Raw genomic sequence first — 19,056 nt, 5'->3', positions numbered from 1 at the left:
GCAAACACTCTTTTCCAACAACCCAAGAGACGGCTCTACACATGGACATCACCAGACGGTCAACACAGAAATCAGATTGACTATATGCTCTGCAGACAAAGATGGAGAAGCTCTATACAGTCAGTAAAAACAAGACCAGGAGCTGACTGTGGCTCAGACCATGAGCTTCTCCTTGCAAAGTTTAGGCTTAAACTGAAGAAAGTAGGGAAAAGCACTAGGCCACTCAGGTATGAATTAAATCATATCCCTGTTGAATATACAGTAGAGGTGACAAATAGATTTAAGGAATTAGATCTGATAGACAGAGTGCCTGAAGAACTATGGACAGAGGTTCGTGACATTGTACAACAGGTAGCAACCAAAACCATCCCAAAGAAAAAGAAATGCAAGAAAGCAAAATGGCTGTCTGAGGAAGCTTTGCAAATAGCTGAGGAAAGGAGGGAAGCGAAAGGCAAGGGAGAAAAACATAGATATGCCCAATTGAATGCAGAATTCCAGAGAATAGCTAGAAGAGATAAGAATGCCTTCTTAAATGAACAGTGCAAAGAAATAGAAGAAAACAATAGAATAGGGAGGACCAGAGATCTTTTCAAGAAAATTGGAGAGATGAAGGGAACATTCCATGCAAAAATGGGCATGATAAAGGACCAAAATGGCAGGGACCTAACAGAGGCAGAAGAGATTAAGAAGAGGTGGCAAAATTACACAGAAGAACTATACAAGAATGAGCTTAACGTCCCTGATAATCACAATGAGGTGGTCACTGACCTCGAGCCAGACATTCTAGAATGTGAAGTGGGCCTTAGAAAAGCTGAGCAACAACAAAGCTAGTGGAGGTGACAGTATTCCAGCTGAGCTATTCAAAATCTTAAAAGACGATGCAGTAAAAGTGCTACACTCAATTTGCCAGCAAATTTGGAAAACTCAACAGTGGCCACAGGATTGGAAAAGATCAGTTTACATTCCAATTCCAAAGAAAGGCAGTGTCAAAGAATGTTCAAACTATCGAACCATTGCACTCATTTCTCATGCTAGTAAAGTTATGCTTAAAATCCTACAAGCTAGACTCCAGCAGTATGTGGATCGAGAACTACCAGAAGTACAGGCAGGATTTCGAAGAGGCAGAGGAACTAGAGATCAAATTGCCAACATACGCTGGATCATGGAGAAAGCTAGAGAGTTCCAGAAAAACATCTACTTCTGCTTCATTGACTATGCTAAAGCCTTTGATTGTGTGGATCATAACAAACTGTGGCAAGTCCTTAAAGAGATGGGAGTACCAGACCATCTTACTTGTCTCTTGAGAAACCTATATGCGGGCCAAGAAGCAACAGTGAGAACTGGACACGGAGCCACTGATTGGTTCAAAATTGGGAAAGGAGTCTGGCAAGGCTGTATACTGTCACCTTGCCTATTTAACTTATATGCAGAGCACATCATGAGAAAGGCAGGGCTAGATGAATCAAAAGTTGGAATTAAGATTGCTGGAAGAAATATCAACAACCTAAGATATGCAGATGATACCACTCTAATGGCAGAAAGTGAAGAGGAACTGAAGAGTCTCTTGTTGCGAGTGAAGAAGGAGAGTGCAAAAGTTGGGTTGAAACTAAACATTAAGAAAACCAAGATCATGGCATCTGGCCCTCTCAATTCCTGGCAAATAGATGGGGAAGAAATGGAGGTAGTGACAGATTTTATTTTCCTGGGCTCCAAGATCACTGCAGATGGGGACTGTAGCCAGTTGCAATGTATGGCAGTGAAAGTTGGACCATAAGAAAGGCTGAGCGCCAAAGAATTGAGGCCTTTGAACTATGGTGCTGGAGAAGACTCCTGCGAGTCCCTTGGACTGCAAGGCAATCAAACCGGTCAGTCCTAGAGGAGATCAATCCTGACTGCTCTTTAGAAGGCCAGATCCTGAAGCTAAAACTCAAATATTTTGGCCACCTAATGAGAAGGAAGGACTCACTGGAGAAGAGCCTCATGCTGGGAAAGATCGAGGGCAATAGAAGGGGACGACAGAGAATGAGGTGGCTGGATGGAGTAACTGAAGCAGTAGGCGTGAGCTTAAATGGACTCCAGAAGATGGTAGAGGACAGGAAGGCCTGGAGGAATGTTGTCCATAGGGTCGCGATGGGTCGGACACGACTTCGCAGCTAACAACAACAACATAAAACAATGTTCCTTGAAGCAGTAGATGCCTAGCAGCCTTCCCCCCTGCCCCGCCCCCAGTCTCCTGGCCTACTAGAGATCTGTGGGAAGCTGGTCCCTCCCTCCAAGAAAGCACCTTGAACTGGACCCAGAATGCTTCTGCCCGGTTTGTGTGTGTGTGTGTGTGTGTGTGTGTGTGTGTGTGTGTGCACCTTTGCTGCATCTTCCTAGGCCACCACCCAGAGAGCCGGTCACAGCCAAAGGCAGGGAGGAGGGAGGGAAGGCCGGGAGAAGCCCTGGCCGAGTTGTGAAAGGCTGGACCTGAGGCCAGCTGGCAGTTGCTCAGCTGCAGGAACACAACAGAGGCCAGCATTTCGCATTACAGCTTTGCACGCAGGCAGCCTCAGCAGGGTATAAATGCTGGAATCCATTTCAAAATACCAGTCATGGCTTGTCTGATGCAGCCCCAGGGAAGAGAACCGAATGGCAGCCCACTAAGAGTTTGCGGCGCTCCGATGAAGAGAAGGAAAACGCAAGCTCCTCTCCCCAGAGGTAAAAGAGCAGCAGCAGGGGGAAGCAGCCTCCGGCGAGAGACAGAACAGCAGCCGGCTGCTTTGCCCGAGAACCGGCGTTTCCGGGACTGGTGAGCAGCAAAGTCCTCTGGCACGCCAAGGGCTCCCCCGGAGAGCCCCAAAGGCTCGAATAATGGGAGAAGCTGCATTTCATCTGCACCTCGTTTCATTTCCCTCTGGGGCAGGGGAGTTGCTGTGCACCTTTGAGTCGACGCTGCCTCCTGGAGACTGCCTGGATGAGTCTGGGCGGTTACTTGGCAAAGTTTTCCAGAGGTAGTTTGCCATTGCCGCCTTTCCAGGACTGAGAGAAAATGACTGGCCTATGGTTACCAGCTGGCTTTGAGCCTAAGGCGAGACTAGAACTCACAGTCTCCTGATTTGTAGCCTAGTGCTACATGTATTTTACGCAACCTATTGAGAGTTGTTGTCTACATCTCTGTCTATGGCTTCTTTCTCTATTGTTCTTGCTACGGATGGCCTCTAACTTAAATAAATACATCTCCCCATTAAAATCTACAGAAGACACTAAGAGGGGGAAACTAGCGACAGCAAACGCCAATGAAGCCTGTACATTTGCCCAACGCAACTCGCCTCCCAGACAGAACCAATCGCGGACAGCAAAAACAACGCTGCAGCCCTCCTGACGGGTCTCTGCGCAGCTCTTTCTGGCACACCTGCGGTTGGGCAAAACACACCCGGCAGGCACTCGTTTTCCCACGGGTAGACGGGCAGGCAGGCAGGCCCGGCTCCCCAGGGCCACAGGGGAACCAAGGGACTGCCCGGGAAAGAGGGCGTCTCCTCTAGGTGTGAGCTGCCTAAGAACCCCCTTCGGGGGCTCTCCTGGAAACCATGGACAAGCACCCCTCCCCAAGAGAGGGGAACTGCTAGGAATCCCAACGCATTTCAGAAAAATTCCCTGTGTGCCAAGTGAAGTGCCGAGTGCCCCGATGAAGAAATTTTTCCAAACCCCACTGGGTTTCTGGACCTTTCCTGACCAGCCCAGGCGAACCTGTACCACATTCAAGGCAGCCCGTGGCCTCCTCGCTTGATGGCTCATCATCAAGTGCTGGTTCCTCTTTGGAAACCCGGCCCGCCCAGGACCGGAGACGAGCCAGGCCCTTCCGGAGGGGAAACCTCACCAGCTCCCTGGGAGGCTGCACCAGGGCGGCCTTCCAAGAGTTGCCCGCCATCAATCCCCCCCCTTCTGAAAAGAGGGGCTCCTGCCAAATAAGGGTCTGTGGCAAAGCTCTTCCTCCTCAGCGGATGCCTGGCGCAGCTCTCCCGTTTGCGGCACAGGAGGCTGCTCTGCTGTCCAACTGGGGCGCTCTGTCTCACCATGAGTCCTTGACCTTCTGGCTTGGGTGGCAGCGGCAGCACCTGCTTCTCCTGCACAAGGAGGAGACAACTGGCACCGCTACCAAGCAGCCCTGGGCCACCTGCAATGGACGCAGTGCAGCTCCTCTCTCCCACGGAGGCTCTGCTGCACAGCTGCGGCCCACAAGGCCTTGCCCTTCGAGAACAGAATGCCCCCTGGCTGCAAGGCTGTTGATTTGCCAGCAGCCAGGGGGCATTCTGTTTCCTGCCTGGGACGTTCGGCTGCTTCACGGGGATGTTAAAACACAACCCCCGTTTCACATCTGCTCTCTGAGTTCAAAACAAATGACAGGTGAGCCCAAGCTACGGAGAAGTCCCAAGAAAAGTGGCGTCTTGCGCAAAGCCCAGCCGAGTCTCCTGCGAAGGCCGGCAACTGGGGCGCCAGAGACCAACTCACCTTGTAGGCCAAGGACTTGTTAATCTTGCCCACCAGCCAGGAGAAGGTGCGCCCATAGACGGCTTTGGCCAGAGCGTCGCGGGCATAGGCGGCTTGCTCCAGGCTGAGAGGGCTGATCAGCTGCAGGGAAAGAGAAAATCTTTCGGTCTCCGTCTGAACTCTTGCCACGAGGAAAGGGGCGACAGGCCAAGCCCCTCGGATCCCAGGGACCGTCGCCAGGGGAGTAACCAGGCTGCCGCCCCCCCTCCCCCCGTCGTTCTGTGGGCAACTCTTCTCTCACCTGTTCTCCCTTTGCAATGATCTTCTTGTGGGTCAGAGCTTCCTGCAGTACCACGTTCTCCAGGCCCAGGAGCTTCAGACCAAGGAAGAAAGCGTGAGTGGGTCAGCCAGACCCCTCCTGTGGGCGGGTCGCAGGGCTGAGGTTTGGGCAGGGAAGGTCAGTCATTGAGCAAGAAAGAGGGAGGCTGCTGTCGCCGGACTGCACCTGCCTCGCCTCCCCTCCAGGCCCACCTTCCTAGCAGGAAAGCACAGCCTCTGAAGGTGATGGGGCAAACAGGAGGGCAGCGTAGCTGGCTGATCCCAGGAATCCCGTACTCACTTCCTCAGCCAACCGCAGCTGAACCCGGGGAGATTAAACAGTGAAGAGAGTATATTTCCGGGAGATTAAATTCCAAAATATACTTGAAAGAGTTTCCAAAGGCAGTTGGTACATTTCACTTTCCATCTAACTTTTCATCATGGATAAAACGGAGGCCTGGTACTGATCCCGTCACTCACCCTGGCCAAGTATTTGATCTGGTTTTCCGTGGTCACTTGTGCACTTCCGTGTTCATCCGTTGCAAACTGCACATTCCCCAAGTGCAACACGCTTGCAATGATACTCAGCAGATCCTGGAAAAAGGAAGGAAAAGTCTTGTGAATCCAGCCCTAGGCAGGTGTCCCTAGGGAAGGGTTCTCCCACTGGAAGGAGGGAGGGAGGGCGGGGGGCAGGGCTCTCACCTCAACTTCACTGTCGCTGAAGTTGATGACAGACAAGGCCCTGCGCACCACCTTCCAGTCACTCTTGTCGTTGATGGAGGCGACCTTGGCGCACTGGCCCTGCATGCAAAGGGGAGAGAGTGGACTCCTGTGGGACAGGCTCCCCGAGGCACAGGTGGCCGCAGGTCAGACAAGCAAGGCAAGATCGGGAGAAATGCGAAGAACATCCCCACATGAGCCGCTGTGCCCGCCACCCCTGGGGTTCGAGGCGGCTGAGGCTGCAAAGAGCGAGGGGCAGCAGCCCTACGGTGGAGGGAGGGCTCCCTTTACCTTGACCAGAAACTGGTACTGGTGGGGGCTCTTCTCCAGCCCCAGCCTCCGCAGCAGGTCTTCCTCCCCCCCCTCCAAGAGCTGGTAGAAGATGTGGAAGTTCCTCTCGCCGTGATTCTGGTGCACCACCCGCGACTTCTCCAAGAGGTAGTTCAGGATGTGGCCGCCGATGGGAGCCCCCTAGGCAACCCAAGAGAAGGCATGGGCTGCAGGGGTCCCACGGTCAGCAGCAGCAGGAGGGGTGGGTGGGTGGGCAGGGAGCCCTTCTGGGGTGGGAACCGGAGTCGTTGGGCACACGCCCCCCCCCAGCAAAGGCAGGATTTCTCCTCCTCCCCCTCTTACTGGCTGTCAGCCCAGCTTGCACACCTTGTAATCAAACTGGACGTCCATATATTTCCCAAACCGGCTGGAGTTGTCATTGCGTAGAGTCTTGGCGTTTCCAAAAGCCTGGATCCCAGCAGAAAGCAGAAAAAATCGAGATGGAGACCTTGGAGCGCTCCCCCGCAGAGCCCAGGCCCTCCACCCAGCCAGAAGCCCCTGCACTACATGCTACATGACTCCCTGCAGGAGGAGGAAAGGAGCTGGGGGGGCGGGGAGAGAAGCTCAAAGCCATTATTCACACTGGAGTCCCCCAGACCGGTGGCCGGGAGGAGAAGGGTCCCGTTTCCCTCCAAACAAGCAGGGCACATTCTTCCCCGGAGGCCCCTCTTCCGTGCAGGGAAGCATTTTCTCGAGCTGTCTGGCGTTGGGAGCTCCTGTCCTGCTCGTGCCACCGAGGAGCTCCAGACTGAGGCTGGCCATGACTCCCTTGGCACCCCAAAGCCAGACCAGCACCCCCATTCCTTGGTGAGCCACAAGGAGTACCTCGAGAACGGGGTTGGATTGCAGCAGCCTGTCCTTCACGGTCTCCACCTGCTCGCTCGCGGGGCAGGTGACAGCGTAGTACTGCAAGATCTTCTTGGTGGCCTCCGTCTTGCCCGCCCCACTTTCCCCCGAGATGAGGATGCACTGGTCCTTCCTCTCCGTCCGCAGGGAGCGGTAGGCATTGTCAGCGATGGCATAGCTGCCAAGGGAGGGAGAGAAGCCACCTGCTCTGCTCTGCTCTCCCCCAGGAGCACAGAGGCTCCAGCTGCAGCTTGAGGCTGCTTCCTCAAACGAGCCCCCTCCCCAGACTCGGCACTCTCTCCAAAGGGCTGCCAGGTCTCTCCTGCCACGAAGGACCAACATGGGTGGAAGCTGCCCAGAACTGCCAGGCTATCCTGGCAGGGTTGGGCTCCCACCGAGCCCAGCGGGGCCAATCGTAGCAGGAAGTAGAGCACTGCCAGGACTTGCCACCCTCCAAGTCCCCCCACCTTTTGCCAGGCGCTGCCCACCCTCCTTTTCCCGCAGGGGGGGCCTTCTGCCCATCGTTCCTGCTGAGGGGTGCGAAAGCCCTCCTGCACCATTAGCTGGCCTTGGCAGTGCAGTGGAGGAGGAAAGCGGGGTGGGGACAGGCGGGAGGTGGAGAGCATGGCGCCTGCTCAGGTACCCACAGGTGAGGAGAGACTTCGTAGAAGCTGACGCCACGGTAACGGTTCATGTGCTGCTTGCTGTAGATCTCCAGGTCCTTGTACGGGTTCACCGAGACCAGAACCGAGCCAATGTATGTCTGAAGAGGAAGGCAGCCCAGGGGGGTGTCAGGAGGGGTGCCCTGGCTCAGTGGGGCTCCTTTCAAGGGGACCCACAGCCCCCCAATTTGGCCCAAGGACCAAAATCCTGTTTCTCCTTTCCTTCGTGATCTGGGGCCCACAAGGATATTTCAGTTCCCTCCAGCAGCAGCTTGCACTGTAATCCAGCACCCGCAGTGGACTGCCTTCCCCAAGAAGACCCCCCCAAGCCTGGGAAGACTTCCCTCTGGGCCACCGGCCCCCAGCACTGACCAGTCTCGGCACCGGTCGAGCCACCCAGAGCAAGGGGGCTCCCTGAATTTGAGGACCTCTTACCCTGGTCCACAATGTGAGGAGGCCACTCTAGGCACCCAAGAGAGTTCTGATCTAGGGGCTGCCAGGGCCCCAAGAAGGAGTCCCACCCCCATTAGGCCAGGCAAGACGCTGTGTGGAACCTCCCCCCTTCGGAGATTAAGGTGGCCCCAGCCCAGTCAGCCTTTTCGTAAGGCTCCAAAGACCCGGCTCTGTTCCGGTGAGCCTGGGGCGCTGAACGTGTGTCTACCACCCGCTTCCTGGCTGTGTTGCTCACTGGCCGAGGACCTTGCTCCGAGGTATGATTAGTGTGGATGCTTCTAGTGTTTTTGTTGTTTTAAAACGTTTCTAGTGTTTTTAACTACAATGTATTTTTTTGAACTGTAAGCTGCCCGGAGTCATTGACCAAGATGGGGAGTTATAGAATTGAACAAACAAATCAGTTAAAACAGAAGGTGGCCACCAGGCACCGCACTCACGTAGATGAGGTTCTCCTTGAACCGCCTGCGCAGGTTCTCGATGAAAGCGGCTTCGCTGGTGAAGTTTTCCAACAGGACAAAGTCCTGCACTCCCACCCGATCCCGGGCCGTCAGGGCGTTCTCCATCTCTGCCAAGCGGGCACCGTCACCTGCCTGCCAGGGGCACAGAACACAGCCTGGCTGAGACCCGGGAGCACGGCTCCGCACCGAACGACGGGAGGGCCAGGCAGAGCTCCCCTATTGCAGGCTGCGAGCCCCCCCCGAGCCTCCCTGGCTGCCACCACTGGCCCAGCTGACTCCCCGTAAGGCCCCCCCCTCTGAGCACCCGTTCTGCTTTCCTCTGCACCCGTTCACACATCTGAGCAGGAGCGGACCGAGTGGCCCACAACAGTCAAGTGAAACAATCGTTATAAAAATATGGATAGTCGTTATTAAAAGTGTAGGCAATATAAACAGAAGGAATCAATATAGCATTCCCTTATCACCCGCAACAGGGGAGACACCTTCCAATGTGGTAGGTTCCCTGGGACTCCCTAACCCTAACCGAAGAGGGTCTTGGGGGGCAGGGGGAGGCTTCCATGGGGTGGGTGCCAGGGCGGAGAAGGCCTGACACCCTGCCCCTGCCCCTGCCCTCCCTGCCAGAGGGAATAGTGGCCCGACATCGTTCCCTTTCCTGGATCCCAGAGCAGGAAAGGCCACAGAGGTTCCAGCCCCCCCACCCCCACCCCCACCCCCGCAACTGCCAAATGCCCCCATCCCTGTCCACTTTCTCTGTGGCCCCAGTCAACAAAGAGACCTTCATTTCTTCAGAAAGCTCCAGGGGGGAGGAATGATGAAGCAAGGGGCCACCCCTTAAAGGGAAGCCACCACTTGTAATGAGATAGTGTGTGGGGGCGATGTCCCATGCTGTAAGGAATTAGCCCCCCCCTGCCCACTCTCCCCGAGAACCGGCACTAATGCAGAGGGGCTCTTCCCAAGACAGGCGGAGCAAGGTCTGAGACACCCGGCTGCCCAAGCACCACGGCAGGTCCGACGGCGCGTACCCTCCTCCTCCCCAACTGACCGACTCCTATCACCCGCCTGCCTGCTCCCCCCCCCCGGCTCACCTCATTGTGGAACAAGTGGTACCCAGCAGGAATCAGAGCGCGCTTTTGCTGGATCTGAGACCACAAGCCCTCCACATCCATGGCGAAGGACAGCGCCAGAAGCCGCCCAGAGACAGCCTCTCTCTCCTCCTGCCCTGCTCCAGCAGCAATGAAGGCACCTCGGGAAAGCAGCTGGTACAGAGCGCCAGCCCTGGAGGGAAGCCTCCGTGCATCACCCGCCCTCACCGGGTCCCAGAAGCCGCTCCAGGGGAATGAGGCGCACCTGCGGTCCTCACGAGGCGACCAGGCCAGCCATCTGCCAGCCGCCTTCCCTGCTGAGGGCTGGGAGCCCAATTGCTCCTCTCGCTCGCACGTGGCCGGGCATCTTCTGCCAGGGCGGGCAGGACTCCTCGCTGTCTCCTCCCCACCTCTCCTGGGGGACCCAGGAAACAAATTAGGAGAAGCAGCATCTGAACCACCTTCCAGTCCAAAGTCCAGCACAGCCGCCTTGCTCTCAATGGCCACCAAGATGGCCTTTGGGGAGGGGTGAGCTCCATTTGGGTTTCACGCCCCGCTCCAGGAGACCTCTCAGGGAACACTTGACTCAAGCTGGCGCCTCAACCCACAAAGGCAAGAGTGGGCTGCAGTTTGAATGAACCTTTATTGTCAAAGTACAACCATGTGTACATTGAGATTGGCTGAGCCTCCCTTTGTGCCCCCCCCAATTCACAGTGACAACAAACCCACCGTCTTGTTACACCATGTGAGCTAATTGCACAGCACACCAGCCTCGCAAGTCACATGAGAGAAGGGAAGCAGAGGTGTCTCTGGCAGCCCCCACTGGAGCCACAGAGGGGAAGATGCACTTCATCTGGAAGCAGCCCAGGGCGGTTTAGGAATCAGAGCCGTCTGAAATAAACCATCACTAGCAAAACCCACATCCTGACAACCAGGAGCCCTGTTTTTCCAAAGGGGCCCTACAGGTCTTCAACTAAAGAGAAGGATGGGTGCCCGTCTGGCATCCCCCAGGAGGGGCTCTCCCAACCGCTGCGGTCCTCTGGAGAAGGGAGAAGATGCCCCAAAGGGGAGCAGCCAGAGCAACCCAGGGCCAGGGCTGCTGAAGGCAGACCCCCAACCCAATGGAGGTAGGGGAGTAACCAGGAGGGCCGGACCAGGGGCCAAACTCCCAAACCACAGAGAGAAGCCAAGAGGATGGCGGCGGCCAGCTTCATTGGGGGTGGGGGCTTCCAGGCCATCAGAGCTCCTCATCCCAAGGGCTTGCTCCATGGACTTTGCCATGACTCAGGATACCCAAATGTCGGCTGGAAAGCCTTCGTTGCTGCTCAGAGGAGGCTGTCACCCATTGCTTTGCAATTTAAAGCTCTTTTTCAATATTCTGAACAATTCTATAAAACATGCCACAGACAAAATATTCTGCGTACAGCTGGATCAAGACAGACTACAGAAGAACAGCTACCGTCCAAAGGTTGTACATGCTTGAACCTTATGCCCACCCCCAATGCCTGTTAATGGTCCATCCCTGCAGGGAGATGGAGCAAGTGTGTGTGTGCGCGTGTGCGCACGCACGCCCACACCCATGCCCACACACACACACACACAGAGTCTGCACCCTCACCCTGGGCCATTCTGCTTCTTTATAAATGACCCAGAGGCCGAATGGAAAGGCTGTCTCAGAGTTGCAGGAAAGAGCTGAGAAGACAACACGACCTCCGCAGACTTCAGTGTTGGGGCAAATCAAACAGCTTGGTGCTGATCAGGCGCAAGCTCCTCATTTGGGGACAGTGCCCGGGGAATCTGCCTCGAGGGGGGGGGCACCCACTGCATGGGAATAGACCATGTGAGGCAGCAGCTAGCAAGGCCAAAACAATCGGGGGGGGTGGGGTGGAATCCATACTGTGGGAAGTGCCCATTTCATGCTGGTTAGATGAAACTGAAAGTGCCAAATACAGTTCTGGGCACCACGTTTTAAAGTGGGGGGACCAGGGAAGCTGGCATGGGTCCAGAGGAGAGCTCCCAGAAGGCGTGTTAGAGGGGGACAGCCGGTCTGGCCTGCAGAAGAGAAGCTGTGGGGTCAGACAGGGGACCAGGGAGCAGCAGGAGGGCCACCAGGAGGAGCGCCTGAACTCTGCGGGCCACGTGGTTTGGTGACCGGGAACATGAGCTGCCTTAAGAGAGAGGAGTCAGAGAGGAGTGATGCAAGCTACTCTTCAGAAGAACAGTCCACCTAAAACTGCGGTGAAGTTCCCCTCTGGATGGCCAGCACTGGATTCTGTGGATTCCTTCCTGTACTGGACAGGGGTTGGACTAGATGTCCTCCCGGGTCCTGCCCCCTCATAGGGCCTAAGATTCCGTAAGACAGCCACTCCTCTGAGGCTCCCTGGCCAAGCCCGGAGGCTGCCGCCGCCTTCAGCAATGTTATCTGTGGCATGCCAGATGTGGCACAGCCGGCCACCGAGACCGGCTGCGCCTCAACCGGCTGCACTAGAGCCTGCCTCCTTCCCAGCCCAGCCCAGCAGCTGGCTGACACTTTCCTTTTAAGGAGAAAAAATGTCTTTGCAGGAAAAGACTCTGCCTGGCTGCAGTCCTTCCCCATGGAAGTGGTCCTCTAACAATCCACGCCAGGGAGAACTGAAGAAGAAGCAGCCCATACAGCAGGATCCACAGCTACTGGCTCCCCAGGGATCAGATGAAAAGACTTCTAGTCCTCAGGATCTCAAAAGACAAGTGCTGGGCGGGGGGGGGGGGGGGGGGGGAGGGGATGCAAAGAGATTAGCCAAGGAAGGGGATTTGCTGGCCCTCACACCCCTTAGTATGGATGTAGGGGCTGCCCTGAGGGGCATGCCAGTCTGAGCTTTTAGGAGGAGCTTCCTCCACCCCCCACCTCCGCCCTGGGCAGCCTCCATTCCTTTCCAGGGAAGGGCACAAGAAATCCCCAGAGAGACTCTGAGCTGCATTTTCCACTGGAGGAAACAGGATTTCCTCACCCAGCACAGCCCCAGGGAAGGTGCCAAGAAGAGGCCATGGCTGTATAAGGGCAGATCGGCAGAGGAGGGCATGGGGCTACTCTGGGTGGGGGAGGGCAGGAGCCACTGATCAGCACCGGGAGGGGGGAGCAGAGCAAGGCAGCCTCCCTGGCTCCGGACCCCGCCCAGGGCTCATCCAGCAGGTGGCCAGGTGGGCAGCCCAGACTGGAGCTCTGAGGAGGGGCACCTGCGTGCAGCAGACGCACCAGCTTCCACCCGGCAGGACGAGGGAGGCCCAAAGCCCCCAGCAAGCAGCCCCACTCAAAAGCTGCCATGTTGCCCCTGTGGAGACTGGCAATCAGCCGCCACCTCCAGACACCTGAGGGCTTGTTTGTTCAGCACCAGCAGCCTTTTCCCAGCAAGAGAAAAGGGGCTGCCCACACCCACAGGCCAAATCTCCAGAGCGGAGAAGCCCAGGAGGCCGGGGCCAGGCACACCTCCCCCCGCCCCCCCCAGGGAAAGGCTCCCCAGGCAAAGGCAGCAGGTGACAAAGGGCGGGGGGGGGGGGAGAGGGCGCCCTTGTGGCAGCAACAGGGGAAGCCGAGCTCCACCCGCTGAGTTTTCGCAGACACAACAGGGAAGAGAGTTGCTCCCGGTCCCCTGAAGAGGCCTTTGTTCACCTTCCCAGTTTAGTCCCGGGACTGCCTGCAGGTTCCCGCCCTCCCACCACCCTGGCCCCACTGAGCCTTTCTGAGGTGGGTCAAGGTCTGTTGGAGGCCCATCCTTGACCCCCCCCCAGGAATTCAGAGCCTCAGAAAGGGCGACAAACCTCTGCATTAAATGGCGGCTTCTGAGCATTTGCGCCATGCTACATTGTGCCTTCATAAAAATGGGAACATCTCCCCCCCCAGAGGAGATCGACTCCCACCTGCCTGACTGAAGACCTGGCTCTGCCCTTGACCTGGGGGGAGGGGGTTGGTCGACTGACAGCAGCTTCCGCGTCCCCCACCCCGTATGTTCTGCTCCCTGCCGCCCATCTTTTAGTTATAACCTGTATTTTTATTGAAATTTTGTGATTTTACACAACACACACACACACAGTTTTATTTTGATCTTGTAAGCTGCCCAGAGTTGCCTCGCAGTGAAATGGGCGGCAAACAAGTTTATTAAACAAATAATAAAATTAAATTAAATAAGTAAATAAGTAAAATAAAATAAAACTCGTCTCTGAAGGACTGCTAAATATAGAAAGCAAGTAGAATGCTTCAAAATTACCTCAGAGAGCAGGACAAGAAATATGTATTGCCTTAAGCTTGGGTTTAAATTAGGAGGCGGCAAACTTTGCTTGGGGAAATGTTTCAGCCGCCACAGGAGGAGCTCTTTCCAGAGCAGCCGCCAGAGGCGCTGCAGAGGATCCCCAGCCTCCTCTCTTCCTCTGCCCGGCAGATGGCAGCCTCCCCGGGTGAAGCGGGGGTGGGAGGGGGGCACCGAGGGGCCCGGCCGGAGTTCCCAGGGCCCTGCCGGCAGCCAGAGGCAGACCAGCGGCCTGAGAGCACACGATCCATCTCCACCGAGCACAGCCCTGCACAAAGACCGTGAACGAGCCGTAGAAATATCCATCCTCTCTGGCCAGAGGCGGGTCAACTGGTTGCACCCTGGGCACTGTGCCCGGCTCAAAGCCGTGACTGGCCTCTAGACAGGCCCCTGCCCACTTCTAGGCAGGCCCTGCCCGCTTCTTCCGCAATCCCTGCTGGCCAAGCCTTCTCTCCTCATTCTGCCCAGCAAGCGATTTGCGAGAGTTTCGTTTAATGACAATTCAAAGTACAGCAGCCTCTGAAAAAAATGACTCACTACCCATCTTCCCGCAGGCCTCTGACCAGGATTCGGGTGCTTTGCAATGGTCTCACAGTTATGCCAGTCGCAGAGGCTTGCAGTCGCGCCACTCAGGTTTGCAAGCTTCCCCAATGTTTTCCAACAAGCAAAGTCAACGGGGGAAGCTAGTTTCAATAAAAGGCGACAATAAAATCAAGTCTGGTCACGTGATGACTTACTTAGCCACCGCATTGCTTAGCGACTAACATTCCCCTCCCAACTGCACTCATAACTCAAGGACTACCTGCACCTGCTGGAAGAGGAGGGGTGGCCTCTCCCAGTCAGACTCGGGCAGGTCAACCTGGAAAACCCCCGGACCACGGCCAGCCTCTTCTGGCAGCTTCCTTTCAGGCACTGCCCCCCCCCGGTCCTTCTGTGGCCAGGCCTCCTCTGAGCCTCACGGGGGTCGTCAAGCAGTGGCCCCGGGGACCCAGCTTTGCCTTAGGAACAGCCGCTTTAGCCCCCACTTCCCGATGGGTGACAACAGACAGAGGCAGCACGAGGCAGGGTTGGTGTCCGGCAGATCCCTTCCTCTCTGAGTGGCTCAGGCTGATTCTCTGCAGACAGCCGATCCACAGGCTCAATCCGGGGGGGGGGGGGGAGGACACTGAAAATCCCCCAAATACATGCCCAACTGGAAGGCACCCGGTGTCCTTGTGAGCCAGGAGGGGCAGGCAGCTGCTAAAACGGCCAAGGCGATCACGGGAGGCATTACTGGGGGTGGACAAAGCCACTGTCCCTCTATGCTGTGCCTCCCACTTGAAGTTCACGTTCGGCTCTCGGCACCCCAGTTCAGACAAACCGGGGCAGAGGGAGTTGAGAATCTGGAAACCTAGCTTGTGAAGGACCGGTTAAAGGGTCAAGGAAAGTTTAGCTCAGGAAGGGACCCTGGACAGCAAACATCTAAAGGCGTCAGGCAGCAGAGGAAGCGGATGTCACCCCAGAGGGCAGGACCAGAGACAGCAGTTGAAGTTAGAAGGAAAGAAGGTCCCAAGAGGTCAGGAAGGACCTCCTGACTGCCTGAAGGAGGCTTTCCTTCCCTGCAAGGGAGACTCTCTGATGGACAGAGATTCCACTTGGGGGGAGGTGGACTAGATATTCTCTATGGTCCCTTGTGATTCACACTTGGGTCTGCAGGGGTGCCTCTGTGTGCTTCTGACTTGGAAGACTGGGTGGGGCCTGGCGGCTCAGGGCAGGACGGCCATGGGGACCAATCCCCCTCTCCCATGGGACCCGCAGTGCTTCCTGACAATTCTGGGTAAAGCCATCCACTCCTGAGCCAGTGCTGCCCCCTGCTGCCAGAACACTTCAGAGGCAGAATAGGCTGGAGGCCCTGCCCCCACAGCCCTGTCACTCACAGGGCCTGCCCACTGCACATAGCACCCGCCTGAAGGCTTTGCCAAACCATCACCTGCCCTGCCCACAAAGATGATTCACCGCCTGGATGAAAGTGCCAACCAGGGACGGCCTCTGCTGGCCTAAGCACAGGAACGGAGGGTGGGGGGGATTCTTCTTTTCTGAGGGCCTCAAGGCTCCCCCCCCACCCGAGTTAGTTGAAGAACCTGCCAAACTCCCAACCAGCCGCTCGTGACTCCCCCCCCACACACACAGCCATGGTGTGGGCAGTTCATGCAGGGCAGTGGCCGGGGGATCCTCCCTGGCACAGCAAAGGCCTGGGCTGATCGCAGGCAGAGAGAGCAGCTGCTGGGCGCCTCGGTAAGTGGCGAGAGGCGGCAAAAACCTTCTTGCTGCCAGAGCAAATCCCGCCAGCCCAGCCCATGGAACGCATGGAATGCAGACGCCTCTTCTCCCCCTGGTGTGTCAGGAGGGGGGAAGCCCTGAGTGCCGACTGACATTAATCTCACACTCCAGCCAGAGAGGGAGGGTCCGGGGGCCACTTGACTCAGGCCACGGGGAGCAGAGGCCAGGTGCACAAGCCCTTGGGGGCAGAAGAGGGGCTGTCAGAGACCCTTGCCACCCACCCTGTGGGGCACAATCCTCACAGAGGTGCTGTTGCAGCCACCAAGGAGCAAGCGTGGGGGCCCCTGTCCGAGGGAGAAAGGCTGCTGCCACGCTCACTGCCAGGCTGAGCCAGAGCAGGGAGCAGACGGGGTGGGGGGGAGGGAAAGGGAGGGGGCCTTCCCAGGGCCAAGGGTTCCGGAGAGCCGCCTCCCCTCCCACTTGATGGCTGCCCTTACTAAAGTCAGAGGGTCCCAGCTCTGGGGCCGTCCTCTGGAATGCTGAACCCGCCTGAGCACACAACAGCCACGCCCAGAAACCCCAGCTCCTCCCCCTGCCCCACCCCAGAGCCCTGGCCGGGGTCAAATTCCAGGCAAGGTCCATCGGAGCAGCGCAGTCTTTTTCTCACCCCACACGTCCTAGGTTCCCTCCTAGGTGCAGGGCACCTTTCTCCCCAATCACCTCACCCCAGAGGGCCAGGAGCCCCACCCAAGCCGCCATTGGTCCTTTCAGCCAGAGATCTCATTTGTGGCGGCCTGAATCCATCAGGGTGGGGGTCCCGGCAGAAGACAAGGCCACTGGGCTCATTCTGGGAGCAAGTCTGGAAACCACCTGGACTTCCTCCTCTCCATGACCCTCCAGGGCTCACCTGAACTACTCAAGGGGTGCTTGGAGAACAGGACAAGTAATTCTACTCTGCAGACAGCCTCAGTCCTTGCAAGCAGGAAACCACCAGCATGCGCGCACACACACACATACACACACACACACACACACACACACTGCCCCAGGCTGACCCTAGGATGGGAGACCACCAGGGAACCCCAGGAATTTGGGCTAGACTGGGAAGTTAGAGACACACCCCAGGAAGTGACAAAGGCTTCTTTTGCAGTGTGTGTGTGTGTCCTGAATCTTTCTTGCTAGATGTTCAAAGAATGCCCCCCCCTTAGCCATTCAATCGGCTGGTGATGACGCTCAATGCACCTGGAGGTCAGGCAGACGTAGTCCCTACTAATCCACTTCTTTCAGAGGGCTTAGAGACCCCCGTCTGAAGAGTTCAGCCGGGGTCATCCTCATAGTCTCTGCCCAACTTCCCAGTGAGACCGCAGTGCTCCCCAAAGTCGCCAGCCAACGGGAGCCCCGGGGATCTGTTCTCAGCAGGGTTTCACAGGCACCCTTAGGCTTCTCCAGGGACTTCCCGACCTTCTCACTCGAGCAGCTCACGCGTTTCCCGGCGCACTCGCACCCACGGACGAAGCCGCCCCTCCCTGCTTTGCTCCTCGAGACAAGCCAGAGCACCGAGCGCTTCCACCTGGCTAGCTCCGCTGCCCCGGCAGCAGCCCCGAAGCCTATCAGCCTTGCCGGCAGCCCTCCGCCGGGAGACTCCGGGGGGATTCCTGGGGCAGGTGGCGGGCCGCCGGGAGAGAGACCGCTGGCGAAGATGGGCCGGAGGTTCGGTCCGGCAGGGCCCGGCGTCTGCTCCCTCTCAGGCTGCCTCAAAACGGCGGAACGGCCAAATCCCCCAGTAGGGCAGCTGGCCCAGCGCCCGGGCCCAAAATGGGGACCCTACACCGGCCCACCGACCCGCTCCAGGCGGGTGGCGGAGGGCAAGAAAGGCCGCCGCCGCCGCCGCCGCCTTCCTCGGTCGGGGATAGCAAGCGAGGGCCGAGCCGCCCGGGCCCTTCTGGCTAGCTCTCCCGAGGACCCGGAGGGCTGACGGGGCCGCGCCGTAGCTGCCAGCCCCTCCTCCGCGCTCCGGCCGGGCGCTCGACGCCGCCCCCCCCCCTCTGCTGGTCGGGCTGGCCCCGGACCCCGCTCCGAGAGCAGCGGCCCCTGCAGGCCCGGCGGGAGGAGCGGCCCCTCCACGGGCGGCAGCGGAACGAGGCGCCGGGCGGGAGGGCTCGCCGCGGCTTCCCCGGGACGGAAGGGCCGAGGCCAGGCGAGCAGCCCAGAGGCCAAGGCGGAACCGGGCGGGCGCGCTTGAGGGAGGGCCGGGCTCCGCCGGGGCAGGGCGGCGGCCGCACTCCTCTCGCGGCTCGCGGGCCAGCGGCTGGGGCCCGGCCGCTCCTCCGAGGCTCCGAGGGCGACGTCGCGCCGAGCGCCCGGCCTGACCGCCGCCGCCGCCGCGGCTGCTGCTGCTGCACGTGGAGGGGCGGGGCGGCTGCCCTGCTCGGGACGGCGCTTCCCCGCCGGCGCGGCCTACCTGATCCGGGAGGCGAGACGCGCGAGGTCCAGCTGCGCTCTGCCCGCCGCGCCCTTCTCTCTCGCCGGCCAGAGGCGCCCGCGGGGAGGTGGGCGCGCGGGGAGGTGGGCGGGCGGCGACGGCCGGGAGGCCATCCCAGCCGGGCGGAGCCATGGGCGGAGCGCGCAGGCGCGGCGGCGGCGGCGGCTGGGCACGGAGTCTCCGGGGCCGCGGCTCCTCCCGCTGGAGGGTGGGCGCCGAGACGACGCCCGCGAGGCCGGGGGACGCTCAGCTCCGCCGCCGCGGCCCGGCCCCCGCGCGTGCGCTGCGCCTCCGGGAGCCGCCGGGCTCGCATCCCCGGCCTTGGCGAGCGCTGATCCCGGTGACTCCGTATTCAGCGGCGGGCGGCGTGCCTTTCTGAGTCCCGCTGCCAAGCCGTCCTGCGGTTGGGCACCAGGAGCCAGGGTGACTTCCTGGAACCAGAAAACCTGAACGTGTGAACTCAGCCGCTGGCTGCTCGCTCGCGTGAATAAAACAGTGTTTCCCATCGTGCCTAAGGAGTGTTGCGCTTGGAGGCCAGAGAAAGGCACGTTTTCCTTCTGGCGGAGGGAAACCCCGCGACTGCACAGCCGAACAGCCAGCGCGCCAGGGGTTGTTCCAGGAAGTCAGCTGGCCAGAAGCCCCGGGAAGGCCTTGCCTTCTTTGCTTGTGAGCTGGGCACCTGGCAGGGTGAGGCTG

General features: G+C 58.4%; 1 protein-coding gene across 2 annotated transcripts in view; it reads right to left on the bottom strand.

Moving 5' to 3' along the window:
- The window catches only part of MYO1C (myosin IC), a 49,381-nt gene extending 30,933 nt beyond the window's left edge, over window positions 1-18,448 (bottom strand). For both annotated transcript variants that reach the window (XR_014024579.1, XM_081313488.1), the window contains exons 1-10: window positions 18,340-18,448; window positions 8,237-8,389; window positions 7,332-7,447; window positions 6,664-6,862; window positions 6,166-6,246; window positions 5,800-5,979; window positions 5,491-5,589; window positions 5,269-5,382; window positions 4,772-4,843; window positions 4,492-4,611 (exon numbers count right to left, since the gene is read on the bottom strand). Coding sequence is in view for 1 of the 2 variants with exons in the window: in XM_081313488.1 (XP_081169614.1) it covers window positions 4,492-4,611; window positions 4,772-4,843; window positions 5,269-5,382; window positions 5,491-5,589; window positions 5,800-5,979; window positions 6,166-6,246; window positions 6,664-6,862; window positions 7,332-7,447; window positions 8,237-8,362 (1,107 nt within the window). In the remaining variant the exon portion in view is untranslated. The remainder of the gene's footprint in view (window positions 1-4,491; window positions 4,612-4,771; window positions 4,844-5,268; window positions 5,383-5,490; window positions 5,590-5,799; window positions 5,980-6,165; window positions 6,247-6,663; window positions 6,863-7,331; window positions 7,448-8,236; window positions 8,390-18,339) is intronic.
- Window positions 18,449-19,056: the final 608 nt, after the last annotated feature.

Source organism: Vipera berus (genome assembly GCF_964194415.1).
Source record: "Vipera berus genome assembly, chromosome: 1".
Taxonomy (NCBI): Eukaryota; Metazoa; Chordata; class Lepidosauria; order Squamata; family Viperidae; genus Vipera; species Vipera berus.
The sequence above is the reverse complement of the archived record's forward strand: the minus strand, read 5'-3'. Positions and strand labels throughout refer to the sequence as shown.